Genomic DNA, 15,268 nt, shown 5'->3' with positions numbered 1-15,268 from the left:
ATTTTTTTTTGCCATCCAGGAATGTCACATGGCCCAGAAATGATTGAATGGCCATTTTCACAATGGAATAGACAGACTCTAGCATGTTACATTCCAAGAGCAATTGGAATCGAAAAATACAACTTGCCCCACTTGGGGAGCCGAGGACCGAGTTTGGGAAACGCTGGCCTGAAGATCAAATACCAATAGGGAGCCACTATGACGTGCTGACACGCTGACAGTAACCGCGTTTAACCACAAGATGGCCTCCGTGCTCCACGGTAAACTTTTCCCCTCTCATCAGTGGCACTGCAACATGGGACTTTCAAAGTCAGTTGTTTGCCCTATATCATTACTATCACTTATTACTGCTAGTGTATTTTCCCCTCTTCTACTCTAGGCATACATCTAATCACATATAGAGAGCGTTACTGAAACGACTCAAGTCAGTTAAGAACCAACTCTTATTTACAATCACGGCCGGTGGTGATACAGCCTGGAATCGAACCACGGTCTGTAGGGACTCGAGAGCAGGGAACACGGTGGGAAAGGGGCGTGTACAAATGGAACAAATGTGCCTTTTTGACTGAAATATGGAGGTGGCTCTTAAAAGAGCCTTTGGGGGATTTTGGAGATCAGGTCATCGTTTATGCGCGCTCTCCACGAATACGACGGGCCAGCTGGATGTCCTTGGGCATGATGGTCACCCTCTTGGCGTGGATGGCGCACAGGTTGGTGTCCTCGAACAGGCCGACCAGGTAAGCCTCGCTTGCCTCCTGCAGGGCCATCACTGCGGAACTCTGGAAGCGCAGGTCGGTCTTAAAGTCCTGGGCAATTTCTCGCACCAGGCGCTGGAAAGGCAGTTTGCGGATCAGCAGCTCAGTGGACTTCTGGTAACGACGGATCTCTCTAAGAGCCACGGTGCCGGGCCTGTAACGGTGAGGCTTCTTCACGCCGCCGGTGGCCGGGGCGCTCTTGCGTGCAGCCTTGGTGGCGAGCTGCTTCCTGGGTGCTTTGCCACCGGTGGATTTGCGAGCGGTTTGCTTGGTTCTGGCCATGGCGCTAGCTAGCTTCCTTCTTTCACAGTCGGAGTATAGCCTCCAAATGCCTATGTGAAGTTTATAAAGCCGCACCGCCCTGATTGGCCCGTTGCGGAGGCCTCCTCCGCCACCCATTGGACGGGACGCTCGGCCTCTCCGTGCCACCCCAAAACGCAACCCCCCCCCCCTCGCCGAGGCGCGCTTGGGTCTTTTGTTAGGGCCGCGAGCAACGTTACACTTTACGCGCAATAATGCTCTCATTTTAGCCTAGTAGTTGTTATTCTTCATTTAGGCCTCATGTGGGCACTTGATACTGTGCCGTGTATATGTATCTAACAAACACGCCAAATAGTTGGCCAGCCATAGAAAGGACACTTTGCGCTTTTGCTGAGCTAGGTGGTTGGCTCTTAAAAGAGCCTTTGGGGGTTGAGTAGTCAAGTTGCAGCCGCACCAGCGATTTTACTTGGCTTTGACGGCCTTCTCAGTCTTCTTGGGGAGCAGCACTGCCTGGATGTTGGGCAGAACACCACCCTGAGCGATGGTCACGCCGCCAAGCAGTTTGTTCAGCTCCTCGTCGTTACGGACTGCCAGCTGCAGGTGACGGGGGATGATACGAGTCTTCTTGTTGTCACGGGCAGCGTTTCCGGCCAACTCCAGGATCTCAGCAGTCAGGTACTCGAGCACTGCGGCCAGGTAGACTGGTGCGCCAGCGCCCACACGCTCGGCGTAGTTGCCTTTGCGCAGCAGCCTGTGCACACGGCCCACGGGGAACTGGAGCCCGGCACGGGATGAACGTGTCTTTGCCTTCGCCCTGGCCTTGCCTCCGGTTTTGCCTCTTCCGCTCATATTGGTAGCTTCAGTATGTCACAGAAAGTCTGAATGAGCCGCTGGCGACCTCGAGAGCCTTACTTATACCTCGCCACAAAAGGCATCGATTGGCCACCGGACCGGTGTGGCCTTATCCAATTGGAGTGAGGGAGGGACAGACAGACAGTCCTAAGCCCGCCCCCCCCACCCGCCCGCCCGCCCGCAGGCAGGCAGGCAGCAGAGTGACAAGGGCTAGGCCACTCTGTTTTCCCTCCGACTTTTGTTACTTTTTCTCGTTGGCGGGAGCGCCAAAGTGACAACTCAAATCACTGAAACATGTATCAATCAAATCGAGAGTGGCTCATAATACAAATGGCTGCTGTCCAACCCACTATAGTATGTATTCTTATTATTATCACGATCAATGTGACATGTGAATTCTAACACATATCACAACAATGTTGACAGGTGAGGGTGCTGCACTCTTGAGTGACAAATGTAAAGCCATTTAGCCACTTGAAAATGTGGTGCGTAAAAGTCATTCATTTCATTTCTTTTGCACCACGGGTAGGTAGGTAGGCAGGACATACATGGAATGACATGCACTTTTATGGAAAGAGGTGGGTGGCTCTTAAAAGAGCCTTTTGTGGTAACAACATGTGTCGAGTAGAAAGAACACTGTTTGTAATAGGTTTACTTCTTCTTGGGGGCTGCCTTCTTGGCCTTGGCTGCCTTGGGCTTGGCGGCTTTGGGCTTCGCTGCCTTGGTAGCCTTCTTGGGGCTCTTGGCCGCTTTCTTGGCCGCTGCGGCGGGCTTCTTCACCTTCTTTGGGCTCTTGGCGGCCTTTTTGGGTGTAGCGGGCTTCTTGGCCTTCTTGGGGGACTTCTTTGCGGCCACGGCCTTCTTGGCTGCTACCTTCTTGGGCTTCTTGGCAGCGGCGGGCTTCTTGGCGGCCACCTTCTTAGCTTTGGGGGCTGCGGCTTTCTTGGCGGGCTTCTTTGCCTCGACGGCCTTCTTGTTGAGCTTGAAGGAGCCAGAGGCACCGGTGCCCTTGGTCTGGACCAGGGTGCCCTTGGTGACGAGGCTCTTGACGGCGATCTTGACACGGGAGTTGTTCTTCTCCACGTCGTAGCCGCCTGCCGCCAGAGACTTCTTGAGCGCGGCCAGGGACACGCCGCTCCTCTCCTTGGAGGCGGACACCGCCTTGACGATGAGCTCGCCTACGCTGGGTCCCGCTTTCTTGGGCTTGGCTGCTGCCTTCTTCTTGGGTGCCTTGGCCGGCGCGGCGGCGGCGGGTGCTGGTGCGACTTCTGCCATGTCTGTCGTTCGGTCCGGTAAACACACACACTTACAACACTACGGTAGTCTGTGAGGAGGAGTACTTTGCTGTAGACGCTGCTCTGCGCTATTGAAGCTCCACACCGTGCAGGGGCTGGCCTTAAACGCGACATGAGAACCATGTAGACTCAAGCCACCCAGCTCGGCTTCTCCGGGCTGGCCAAATGCTCTTTCACTTGTGTTTTCTGGTCGCCAATATCGGGCCAAAAGTCACCGACGGAGCCGTGTTTTTGGCCCAAAAGCGAACGGCCCAGCGAGCAGACTTGTGTCCGTTCAGAATAAAGTCATGTGGGCTGCAGAAGCCCCGTGCATTTTGCTGCGACTCGCTCAAAACCTCACCGTTCGACTGTCGGGTGGAGCGGTGCGCACTGCTTTTCCTGTGCTATTTGTCTCCTAAATGGCCTAAAAGTGCATCCGATTGCGAGCACCATTGATTGTGGAGTGAGCCGAGATGTCTGGCAAGGGAGTCAAATGGTTTGGCGTCCCCTGATGTGCACCTTGGTGTTTTAAAGGAGAGCTCTTTTGGGGACCTTAAAACACATGCACTTGTGAGGCCTGGCTGAGACTAGTTTCACGTTGTATTCGTCATGTGTCCAGGAGGCACAGGAAATAATACACTGTCCAACGACATGCTTACTTGCACTGTGTGTGTGTGTGTGTGATGTTTTATGAGTCCTTTAGTGGGATTTGGAGCCTGCTCTTTGTGCACAGTGTGTTTTTTCTTGTGCTAGGTAGTCTCTCTCTCTCTCTCATCCAGATGAGGTGAGGGCCAAAGTAGTTGAGCTCACCTTGTCTCTGGACTCCGCAGTGTGACTCGTGCCGGTCTTTGTGTCTGTGGGTCTTGGTGTCTGGCTGTGCGGCCGGCGCTATGGAGGCTGGCGCCCCATGTGCTTGTTCGCCCTGATATAGGCCTAGAGAGAGCGATGTGGAGGCGCTTCTCCTCCTCCTCCTCCTCCCTCTTGTACAGGTGGAACGGCAAGTTTCAATAGGTGACTGTTGTTCATGTGTGCAGAGGGTCCCTGCTTCGGCCTAAAGTGATACAGGCTCCAGTCATTGGAGCACGAGTGGAATCCCACTCACTGTGTTCTACTGGCATGCACATATTCCTACCCTGTTCATGTCAGCATTATTTATCCCCCCCCCCAAAATTGGACACAACACTCTAACATGTCCTCCACACACACACACACACACACAATGGATTAGCTTTTTTCACTGACAGGGTGGGTGGCTCTTAAAAGAGCCTTTGGGTTACTACAGCACTCCAAATGCGCTGTTTACTTGGAGCTGGTGTACTTGGTCACGGCCTTGGTGCCCTCGGACACTGCGTGCTTGGCCAGCTCTCCGGGGAGCAGCAGGCGCACTGCGGTCTGGATCTCCCTGGAGGTGATGGTGGAACGCTTGTTGTAGTGGGCCAGGCGAGACGACTCTCCGGCGATGCGCTCGAAGATGTCGTTCACGAACGAGTTCATGATTCCCATGGCCTTGGAGGAGATGCCGGTATCGGGGTGGACCTGCTTCAGGACTTTGTACACGTAAATGGCGTAGCTCTCCTTCCTAGACTTTCGGCGCTTCTTGCCGCCTTTCCCTGCGGTCTTGGTGACGGCTTTCTTGGAGCCCTTCTTGGGCGCGGACTTTGCTGGCTCGGGCATGACGCTGATGTCTCGTTGCTTCTCACAAACGAATGAGGGGGCGGAGAGCCCTTTCCCTCTTATGAAGACGAAGCTAAGCTAATTCGCCGGCCGTGGACACACCCCTGCTTTCTCATAGGCGCCCCTGCCATTTGCCCGGTGGAGCTGAGCGCGCATAAGAGCCTTCCACTCAGAGGCTTGCTTCCCTAACAAAGACCTGTCCCCCTTATTCCATAGCCTATGCTCTGTCACTGGTGGGGAATGGTGTGTTTAAAAAAAAATACCCATGCAATGGCCAGAAATAAAGCCCCCCTTTTTGGACTTGGTGGGGATTTACCAGCCGTGGTGCCTTTATTTCGGGTGTCTCGTAATACGACTGTACGCAAAGCCTGCGCTGAACATAGCCTCCTGTCATGAACACTTCTTCCCCGCCACTCTGGCTCATGGTTTAATACATGAACACTTCTTCCCCGTCCACTCAGAGTGGCTCATGGTTTAATACGACTGTACTGAACATAGCCTCCTGTCATAAACACTTCTTCCCCGTCCACTGAGTGGCTCATGGTTTAATACAAATGGATTTGGCCCTTTTGAAGCGGATGTGGGTGGCTCTTAAAAGAGCCTTTGGGTTCAAGTCGGGATGTTGACGTTCCGAGAAGAGTGCGTTTAACCGCCGAAACCGTACAGGGTGCGTCCCTGGCGTTTCAGAGCGTAGACCACGTCCATGGCCGTAACGGTCTTCCTCTTGGCGTGCTCGGTGTAGGTGACGGCGTCACGATCACGTTCTCAAGGAACACCTTCAGGACACCGCGGGTCTCCTCGTAGATCAGCCCGGAGATACGCTTCACGCCGCCACGGCGAGCCAGACGGCGAATGGCGGGCTTGGTGATTCCCTGGATGTTATCGCGGAGAACCTTACGGTGACGCTTGGCGCCTCCTTTTCCGAGTCCCTTGCCGCCTTTACCTCTTCCAGACTCTTCATCCTCCCCCTCAAATCACCTTCCACCCTTCTCACTATCCCTTCCACCCCCAATCTCTCCCTGTCTTGACTAAATTCTTCCTGGCTTCCCACAGTCCCTTTTTAAAGAGACTCATGAGAAGCCAGAGCAGAAACCTGTCCCTATCCGTTCCCTTTGCTCTCCCTACGCCTCTCTCTAGCCTAGCCCATGTCAAAACAAAATCACTCCTAACCACACCTAGCATCACCCGTGCCCTAGCCCAGACTAGTCCGGCAAAGGCACAGTCCCAGAAGACATGGCGCACAGTCTCCTCCCTGCCACAAGAGGATCTTGGACAGGTGGGGGATTGCACCAAACTATACCGGTATAAGATGGAAAGTACCGGCAAACGCTTATGAAGGCTCAACCAATTCAGGTCCTTGAGCCCGTTGTCCAGGCCCCGCGCCTGCACACCCTCCCAGACCACTGACGAGATGCCCGCTACGGGCGCAGGACTCTCTGCCTGCCTGACCTCCTCGTACAGGTGCCTGTGGTCTAAACCTACTCGGGCAACTTCAACCTCGGGTGCGCACGCAGCCACTTGGCCGCATGACCAAAGTGCCACGGCAGCTGTTCCGCCCGAGGACCCGCGTTAGACCACACCATTACGCTTCTCGCCTGATACGAGAAGAACACCCGCAGGAGGTAACCGGACGGGTGTATCACTGGCTGAGCAAGCTCCGCTAACAAGAAAGAAACAAAATTGAGTCCAGCTTGAGGGGGAAATGTGGTACCCCCTACCTCCCTCCCCGATGGGACAGACCATGCGTGCCCTGGCGACCCACTCGCACCTGCCACTCCACATAAACTGAAACACAAGCCTCACTAGAGGCCTCCTCAGACAAGCCGGCAATGGGTAGATGTACGCCAAATACAAAAGAGACGGCAACACATCCACCTTTAGGACCAGGACTTTGCCCATAAAAGACAAATACCTAGCCTTCCACATTGCTAGCTTCCTCTGTACCACTGCGATACGCATGTTCCAGTTTAGCGTCGCTGAGCCGGAGGTCTCAAAATGAACCCCGAGAATCCTCAGGGCCCCTTCACAGAGAGATAACCCCCAGGCACATCCGTTCTACCGCACCATCTTCCGAAAAACTTGACGGAAGACTTTGCATGGTTCAGAACTGCTCCCGACGCTCGGGTGAAATCCCCAAAGATGGCAAGGGACCTTGTCAGGCACGAGTCCTTGCACAACAGCAAGGAAGTGTCGTCGGCGTACTGCGTCATCTTAACACGCAGCCCACCACTTCCAGGGATCAACAAGCCTTCCACCCCTGTGTCTGCCCTAATGGCAGCCCCCAGGGGCTCCATGTACAGAACGAAGAGGAGAGGCGAGAGTGGGCATCCCTGCCTGACCCCAGACGAGAGGTCAAAAACGTCACCTAAGTGACTATTTACACTAACTCGACACCCCGCTCCGACATATAAAGTACGGATCCATCCTATAAACTTCTCCCCAAATCCTAATCTACCTAACACCCTGAATAGAAAAGATCTATTCACGCGATCAAAAGCTTTCGCCTGATCTAGCGCTGCTACCATTAAAGGCAGCCCTCTATCTTCAACCCAAGCGATGGAATCCCTGATCAACTGTAGGTTCCATCTTATAGAGCGGCCCTCTACCCCGCACGTCTGATCCTCGTGGACGACGTAGGGAAGGGCTGTGCGCAACCGGTCTGCTAAAACCTTTGCAAGAATCTTGTAATCTACGCACAGCATGGTCAATGGCCGCCAGTTGCCAAGGTCAGTTGCTTCCCCCTTCTTATAAAGAAGTGACAGCACACCAACAGCCATTGATCCCCCCGGGACCCCCGTCTCAAGGATGGCCTTCAAGACTTCGAGAACCACTGGTCCAAGTATACCCCAAAACTTGAGGTAAAACTCAGCCGGCAGCCCATCCATCCCAGGCACCTTCCCTTTTCCCATCCTCCTAAGAGCGCTCTCAACCTCTTCTAGTGAGATCTGGGCCTCCATCACGTCTCTAATGTCCTCTGGCAACCGCCGGGACAAGTGTTCTAAAACACGTTTCCCTGCTCTACATCTATTTCCCTTTCCTTAAATAAACCTTGGAAATGATCAGTTGTCACCCTGACCATTTCCTCTGGTTTACTTACTATACTACCATTTTCTTCCCTAACTCCATGCATTACCTTCCTACTCTGCCTGGCCCTAACCGACTTAAAGAACATAGCGGAACAAGTCTCATTATGTTCTAGAAAGCCACTATGCGCACGCTCCAGGAAAGCTCGAGCCTTCTGCTCCTGCAGCTCCCTGAGCTGCGCCTTTAGGGCTGCGAATCTCTCCCAGTCAATCGACCCGCCGAGGTTGCCTGCCTCGTACTCGAGTTCAATTAACCTTTGGATACGATCCACCTCCCTCCTTTCCTCCCTTTTTTCCTTCTACAATATCCTATTATAAAAGCCCTTATCCTCCCCTTAACTAAATCCCACCACTCTAACACCCCTCGCACATGGACCGGAGGCCGTCAAGCCTCCGAAAGAAACAAAAAAGCCTCAACGAAAGCTTGCTCCTCCAGTATATCCCGATCTAACTTCCAGTACCCCCTACCGAAGAGGCAGACTGGCAACCCCACCTGCAGGAACACCCCGTCGTGATCCGTGAAGAAAACAGGCAACAGCCGCCCAGACAACTGACCCAAAGACCTGGATACAAAAATGTAGTCGAGCCTCCGCGCAACCCCCCTGGAGTTGCGCCATGTAGGACCGACCATTGCCGGAGTAGTGTGCAGGCCACCATCAACCAGACCATGGCAAGCCATTAGCCCAGAGATGGCACCTGCACTGCTATCACCGCCTACCCCTAAATCTATATTAAAGTCTCCTCCTATCACCAAGTGCCTGTTTGTAACACACAGGGGCGCCAGACAGTCCGCCATCTCCCTCCTGTCTGCCGCCACCTGTGGCCCATACACCCCAATTAACCTATATCTAGCTTCTCTAAACTTAACATCTATCCCCAAAACTCTACCCTGCATTATTACAAAAGTGTTCTCTATTTTAACCTCTCTATGCCCACACAAAATCCCTACTCCTGTTGAGTGCACCCCTCCTATGCCCCAAAAAGATTCCCCCTTATCCCACTCTGTCACGTAGAGTAGGCCAGAAGGCTAAACTGGATAACCTAACCTCTATCAAAATAAAAAAGATGGCGGAACCGCAAAAGTTCTTCTGTGCAAAGGTGTTTATTTACAAGTGAATTCCGGAACAAAAAAACAACAGTACTGCCATCAACGTCTACCTTATGGGACAGCTTAAAAACAATGCTGCCCCATCCACAGCTCAATCCAAAAATAACCTCCCCCATGACTGAAAGAGAGGCTCCTTTTGTAGGGCTAGCCCCTCCCCTCAGAACAATTAACCCTGGTTAATTAATCAATTAATAATACAAACATACATTTTCCATGAACTAAACATACTAAAGGATATACATTGCAACACGGTTTTAAACAATATCACAACATAACATTTACAACATTACATCACTACTGACAATATCTTTCAATATGCCCATGTGCATTAATGAGCCATTTGGGACAGGCACTATAAAGCCAACCCAATTCCCTGAGCTCGGGTCCTTTTCCAGCATACCCGGAAGCTACAGAGATGGAGAGAGAGAAACAGAACAAACAAACAATGCGCTCATCCACAACATTGATAAGTATAAAATGCATGCACCAAGACAGAAGTTAATTTGTGTGTCGACCCACATTGTTAACTTATCTTATAATGGCGCAGGGAGGAGTGATGAATATGTGTGTGCGTTAAAGAACCAAATGCTGCCCGCGGCCAGTGACGGACTTCTACGTCACATTACCTTCCTCCTCTCCTGAAGCGACCATGTACGGGAGCCTTGATAGGTAGTCTTCAGTAACGTTCTCTTTTCCTGCCTTGTGACGGACACAGAACCTGAAGGGCTGGAGCTCCAGATACCACCTGGTCACACGAGAATTCCGGTCCTTCATGGTCTGGATCCAGGTCAGTGCTCTGTGGTCCGTGTGCAGGTCAAATTCCCTCCCAAGAAGGTAGTAACGGAGGCTATCTAGGGCCCACTTTATAGCCAGGCACTCCTTTTCGATTGTAGAATACCTGGTTTCCCTGGGCAACAGCTTCCGACTCAGGTACAGCACAGGAAGCTCTTCTCTTGGCTCCCCTTGGGCCAGTACAGCTCCAATTCCTACAGCCGAAGCGTCCACCTGCACGAGAAATCTCTTCTGAAAATCAGGGGTCTGGAGAACAGGGAATGAGCACAGTCGTTTTTTCAGTGTCATGAAGGCTTCCTCACACTCCTCAGTCCACTTCACAGGGTTGCTGGCCCCCTTCGAAGTGAGGTTGGTCAGAGGGACAGCGATGGTCGAAAACTGTGGAATGAATCTCCGGTACCACCCTGCCAGACCTAGGAAGGACTTCACCTGTTTCTTGGTTCTGGGTTGAGGGCTATTCCTGATGGACTCCACTTTCTCCACCTGAGGCCGAACTTCACCCTTACCCAGCTGGTAACCCAGGTACTTTGTCTCCTGTTTCGCCCACTCACACTTCAGGAGGTTAAGCGTGAGGCCTGCTTCATGGATCTTCCCCAGGACTCTGCTAAGATGCTGTATGTGCTCCTCCCAGGAGTGGCTGTAGATCACCACGTCATCCAAGTAAGCAGCACAGTAATCGTCACAGTCCTGGAGGACCTTGTCCATCAGCCTCTGGAAAGTCGCAGGGGCCCCATGAAGGCCAAACGGCATGACCTTGAACTGGAACAGGCCCATTGGCGTCCGGAATGCAGTGTAGGCCTTGGATTGTTCATCCAGGGGCACCTGCCAGTACCCTTTGCAGAGATCCAATGTGGTGATGTAATGAGCTCTACCTATTCTCTCCAGTAAGTCGTCAATGCGGGGCATGGGATAGGCATCAAACTGGGAGATGGCATTCACCTTACGGAAGTCCATGCAGACGCGCAAAGAGCCATCCTTCTTTGGGACAATGACAATAGGGCTGCTCCATTCACTTGAAGATGGCTCGACAACATCCATCTCTATCATGGTGTGGACCTCTACCTTGAGGGCTACCACCAGCCTCTCAGGCACACGGTAAGGATGCTGGCGGACAGGGTTCTGGCCAGGTTTCAAACGAATGGCGTGTTCTAGGACTTTGGTTCTTCCTGGTCTCTGACTGAAGAGGGCCGGATACTTGCCAAACAGCTGCTTCAGCTCATCTTGCTTGTCTTCTTCCAGGTGAGCCAGTATGACTTCTGCTCGTTCTTTCCATGCCTCTGTGACCCCATCCGACTCATCCTCTTCTACTCTGCGGACCAGAAAGGACTTTCCTTTGGAGAGTTCCTCTCTCTCCTCCCAGGCCTTGAGAAGGTTCACATGGTAGGTTTGCTTCTTCTTACCCTTGTCCGGGTGCAGCACCTCGTAGGTCACTGGGCCCATCTTCCTCCCGATTAGGTACGGTCTTTGCCATTGCGCAAGGAGCTTGCTGGTAGACGAGGAAGGAGGAGCAGGACTTTCTGTCCTGGCTCAAACTCTCTGTGGCGAGCGTGCTGGTCATAGCCTCTCTTCTGGGCCTTCTGGGCTTGCTGAAGGTTTGCTCTAGCTTCCTCTCGGTACCGTTCCAACCTGTCTCGCATCTGGAGGACATACTGGACAATCCCCTGTCCTGAGGTAGCTACTGGGAACCTTCCCAGCACTTCTTCAGCAGGTCCAATGGTCCTTGCACTGGCCATCCATAGAGGAGTTCGAATGGCGAGAAACCTGTCGATGCCTGAGGCACCTCCCTGTAAGCAAAAAGCAGAAAGGGTAACCACTTATCCCAGTCTTTACCAGTGTCAGCCACAAACTTCCTCAACATGTTCTTGAGCATTTGATTGAATCTCTCCACGAGCCCATCATTTTGGGGATGGTAGGGAGTAGTCCTCAAACCTTTAATGCCCAGCTGTCGGTGGAGTTGAACCATCAGTCGCGAGGTGAAGTTTGTCCCTTGGTCCGTCAGGATTTCATCTGGGATTCCTACACGAGAGAAGAGCTGAACAAGAGCACTGATTATTTTTGGAGTGGTTATGGAACGGAGTGGGAAGGCTTCTGGGAACCGGGTGGCATAGTCACAGATCACCAATATATACTTGTAACCTGCACTACTCTTCTCCAAGGGTCCAACAATGTCCATTGCAATTCTCTTGAATGGGGTAGAGATAACAGGCAGTGAACATAGAGGAGCCCTTTCAGACCTACGGACAGCACTGGTTTTCTGGCACATGGGGCATGATTTGCAGTATTTTTGTACATCAGTATACATGGAGGGCCAAAAGAAACGGGAGCCTAGCCTAAGATAGGTCTTATGTTGCCCTAGATGGCCTGCCCATGGAACTGTATGTGCAAGGTTGAGAACAAGTGGTCTACAGGTAGATGGCACCACCAACTTCCTGCTATCTGCCTCTGACCCAAGGTAGAGTATGTGTTGTCTACTGTGTAAATCCCCCACATGAAGATTGACTGTCCCCAGCTAAGGCCTTGTCAAACAAACATTTCAAGGTTGCGTCAGACTTCTGCAGTGTAGCAAAATTTTGTGGAACATCCCATTGCACCTCTAACCCAGACACATCAGCAACAGGTACAGGGGTTCCCACATACTTCTCAAGACGCCGCTGGCGGCGTGACTTTCTGGGCCCTTTGGTTCCCCCCTCGCACAGACTATCACACAAGTCAGGCAGAGGTTGTAAACCAGCTTTGGCCTGGGCACGAGTGACAACTGAACATGCCATCTGAACATCAGACTGGCAAACTGACTGCTCATATAGCTGACCCCCCACACTTCCCAACAGATCAGAGAGTACAGGCACATCCCTCCCCAAAATCATCTCAAAAGGTAGCTTCTCCATTACCCCAACTTTGAGGAGGTATTTCTGACCCTGAATATCAACTGTGAGCTCAGCTGTGGGCTGCTGTGACTGGTCACCATGAACACATTGGATCAGTGTCTGATGACCATAATCAATGTCATTAACAGGTACATTACATTTTCTGATCAATGACAGGGAACTGCCGGTGTCAATCATTGCAGTAAGACTTTTACCATTCACTTTTACAGGTACCAAGCATGACCCTTCCAGAGTCTGTCTATTCTGAACACCATCCCCCTCTCTGGGTACATAACAGTAACCTGAGAGCTTGGATTTACGTAGCGGACACATTGAAGCTTTGTGCCCCTGCTGCCGGCAGTAAAAACAGGTCAGACCCCTCCCATCAGAGCGAACTGCATGATCCCTTACCTCCCTCCCAGACACATAACCCCCAGAGTTACCTCCACCATCTCTGGCGTTTCTGATGTCCCTTGTGTCTCTGAGACTCCTTGGAGCGGGTGCTGCAGGTTGTGGTGGGCCCCCTTTACGTGCATTAAGATACTGCAGGGCAAGCTTGGCCGCCATAAGCCCGTCCTTGGGCTCGTGCTCTCGGACCCAGGTTCGAATGTCGTGTGGCAGAACTTGTAGAAGTTGCTCGAGGATGATGACCTCCCGATTTCGTCCTGTGTCTTCTCCCCCCGGTCGAACCCATCGTCGGTAGAGACCCTTGAGGCGGTGGTACGTCTCTGTCGGCGACTCACCCGATGGCGTTGATGCAGCTCTGAAGCGTTGACGGTAGGTTTCCGGTGTGATGTCAAACTTCACCAGCAGCGCTTCCTTCAAGCCCTTGTAGACATTGGACAGCCCTCATCCATTGCTGTGTAAGCCTCTAAGGCCTTGCCCGTGAGCAATGGGACAAGCCTGCAGGCCCACTCTACCTCAGGCCACTGCCACGTCTTAGCCATGCGCTCAATCCTCAGCAGGTAGTTTTCAATGTCCTCCCCTGCTGGTATGAGGGCATCTTTGGCTCCTTCCTCAGGAATGCTGGAAGATGGACGTTAACACTGCTGGACTGGTCTCCTGGTGCTGGCCTCATTACTGCTTGGGGTGCCTGCTGTGGAGTTGAAGTTCCTGCTGCATCGAGCCTTTGTCGTCCTGGTGTTGGAAGACCCAATCTTGGGCTCTCACTGACGAGTTCCGCCTGGTGGGGAGCTGTGAGGATAGATTGGCGTAGGCCACGTAACTCCTGCTTGAGGTCTTCGTCCCTCCTCTCAAGGCAGGTGAAAAGTTGCTGAAAAAGGGTTACCATGGTTGGGTGTGGTTCTGGTCCCCCAACTGCTCCTTCAGTCAGCAGCTCACCCAGTTCTGGTTGTCTTTGGCCCCACGGTCGGGCTCCTAGTTTCTCATACTTGACCTCTTCTTCACCAGACGATTCCATGGTATTCCACCCCGGTTCAACTTCAGGTACCTTTTCTGACAGTTGATGCTGTTGCTGAGAACGCAATCCTGTACGCATTCCTTTACCTCTCTTGTTGGAATTCACTGATTTGCGGTACGCCATCCCACCACTGCCACCATATGTCACGTAGAGTAGGCCAGAAGGCTAAACTGGATAACCTAACCTCTATCAAAATAAAAGATGGCGGAACCGCAAAAGTTCTTCTGTGCAAAGGTGTTTATTTACAAGTGAATTCGGAACAAAAAAACAACAGTACTGCCATCAACGTCTACCTTATGGGACAGCTTAAAAACAATGCTGCCCCATCCACAGCTCAATCCAAAAATAACCTCCCCATGACTGAAAGAGAGGCTCCTTTTGTAGGGCTAGCCCCTCCCCTCAGAACAATTAACCCTGGTTAATTAATCAATTAATAATACAAACATACATTTTCCATGAACTAAACATACTAAAGGATATACATTGCAACACGGTTTTAAACAATATCACAACATAACATTTACAACATTACATCACTACTGACAATATCTTTCAATATGCCCATGTGCATTAATGAGCCATTTGGGACAGGCACTATAAAGCCAACCCAATTCCCTGAGCTCGGGTCCTTTTCCAGCATAGCCGGAAGCTACAGAGATGGAGAGAGAGAAACAGAACAAACAAACAATGCGCTCATCCACAACATTGATAAGTATAAAATGCATGCACCAAGACAGAAGTTAATTTGTGTGTCGACCCACATTGTTAACTTATCTTATAATGGCGCAGGGAGGAGTGATGAATATGTGTGTGCGTTAAAGAACCAAATGCTGCCCGCGGCCAGTGACGGACTTCTACGTCACACACTCCCTCTTAAATCTACACACATCCCCACCATCCCTCAGGTGAACCTCCTGTAAAAACAGAAATCAAACCCCACACCCTCTAAATAACAAAAACCGCCCTCCTTTTAACATTATTCCTTAACCCCTAACATTTAGACTAAAAAAGAAACCGAACTATTCATTTAATTATTAACAACAAATAAAAACCCCAAAAACCAAAAAAAAACAGGAGACTCACCCGATGCTCCCCTGGTCCATCTCCACCGGCGGGGACGTCCTCTCATCTCCTGACGCCCCCCCGTCCTCCATCCCAACCCATGACCCAGGCAGTGTGTGTTCA

General features: G+C 51.9%; 3 protein-coding genes and 1 pseudogene across 3 annotated transcripts; all 4 read right to left on the bottom strand.

Annotated features, from left to right (window-relative positions):
* Positions 1-1,124: 1,124 nt before the first annotated feature.
* On the bottom strand, positions 1,125-2,023 carry LOC127917762 (histone H2A). Its single transcript, XM_052500826.1, has one exon. It carries the CDS (start codon positions 1,863-1,865, stop codon positions 1,479-1,481), a length of 387 nt encoding a protein of 128 aa, XP_052356786.1. The 5' UTR covers positions 1,866-2,023; the 3' UTR covers positions 1,125-1,478.
* A 79-nt stretch (positions 2,024-2,102) lies between these two features.
* On the bottom strand, positions 2,103-3,249 carry LOC127917755 (histone H1). The gene has a single exon (XM_052500822.1). The coding sequence runs from the start codon at positions 3,141-3,143 to the stop codon at positions 2,520-2,522; it is 624 nt and encodes a 207-aa protein (XP_052356782.1). The 5' UTR covers positions 3,144-3,249; the 3' UTR covers positions 2,103-2,519.
* Positions 3,250-4,391: 1,142 nt separating this feature from the next.
* LOC127917766 (histone H2B) lies at positions 4,392-5,152 on the bottom strand. The gene has a single exon (XM_052500830.1). It carries the CDS (start codon positions 4,814-4,816, stop codon positions 4,442-4,444), a length of 375 nt encoding a protein of 124 aa, XP_052356790.1. The 5' UTR covers positions 4,817-5,152; the 3' UTR covers positions 4,392-4,441.
* A 248-nt stretch (positions 5,153-5,400) lies between these two features.
* On the bottom strand, positions 5,401-11,239 carry LOC127917753 (histone H4-like; annotated as a pseudogene).
* Between the last annotated feature and the right edge of the window lie 4,029 nt (positions 11,240-15,268).

The sequence above is a fragment of the Oncorhynchus keta genome, unplaced genomic scaffold (assembly GCF_023373465.1).
Source record: "Oncorhynchus keta strain PuntledgeMale-10-30-2019 unplaced genomic scaffold, Oket_V2 Un_contig_12027_pilon_pilon, whole genome shotgun sequence".
Taxonomy (NCBI): domain Eukaryota; kingdom Metazoa; phylum Chordata; class Actinopteri; order Salmoniformes; family Salmonidae; genus Oncorhynchus; species Oncorhynchus keta.
The sequence above is the reverse complement of the archived record's forward strand: the minus strand, read 5'-3'. Positions and strand labels throughout refer to the sequence as shown.

Excerpts from the sequence above, each read along its gene's own strand:
- LOC127917762 (XM_052500826.1), bottom strand. The coding sequence starts at position 1,865 with ATGAGCGGAAGAGGCAAAACCGGAGGCAAGGCCAGGGCGAAGGCAAAG.
- LOC127917755 (XM_052500822.1), bottom strand. The coding sequence starts at position 3,143 with ATGGCAGAAGTCGCACCAGCACCCGCCGCCGCCGCGCCGGCCAAGGCA.
- LOC127917766 (XM_052500830.1), bottom strand. The coding sequence starts at position 4,816 with ATGCCCGAGCCAGCAAAGTCCGCGCCCAAGAAGGGCTCCAAGAAAGCC.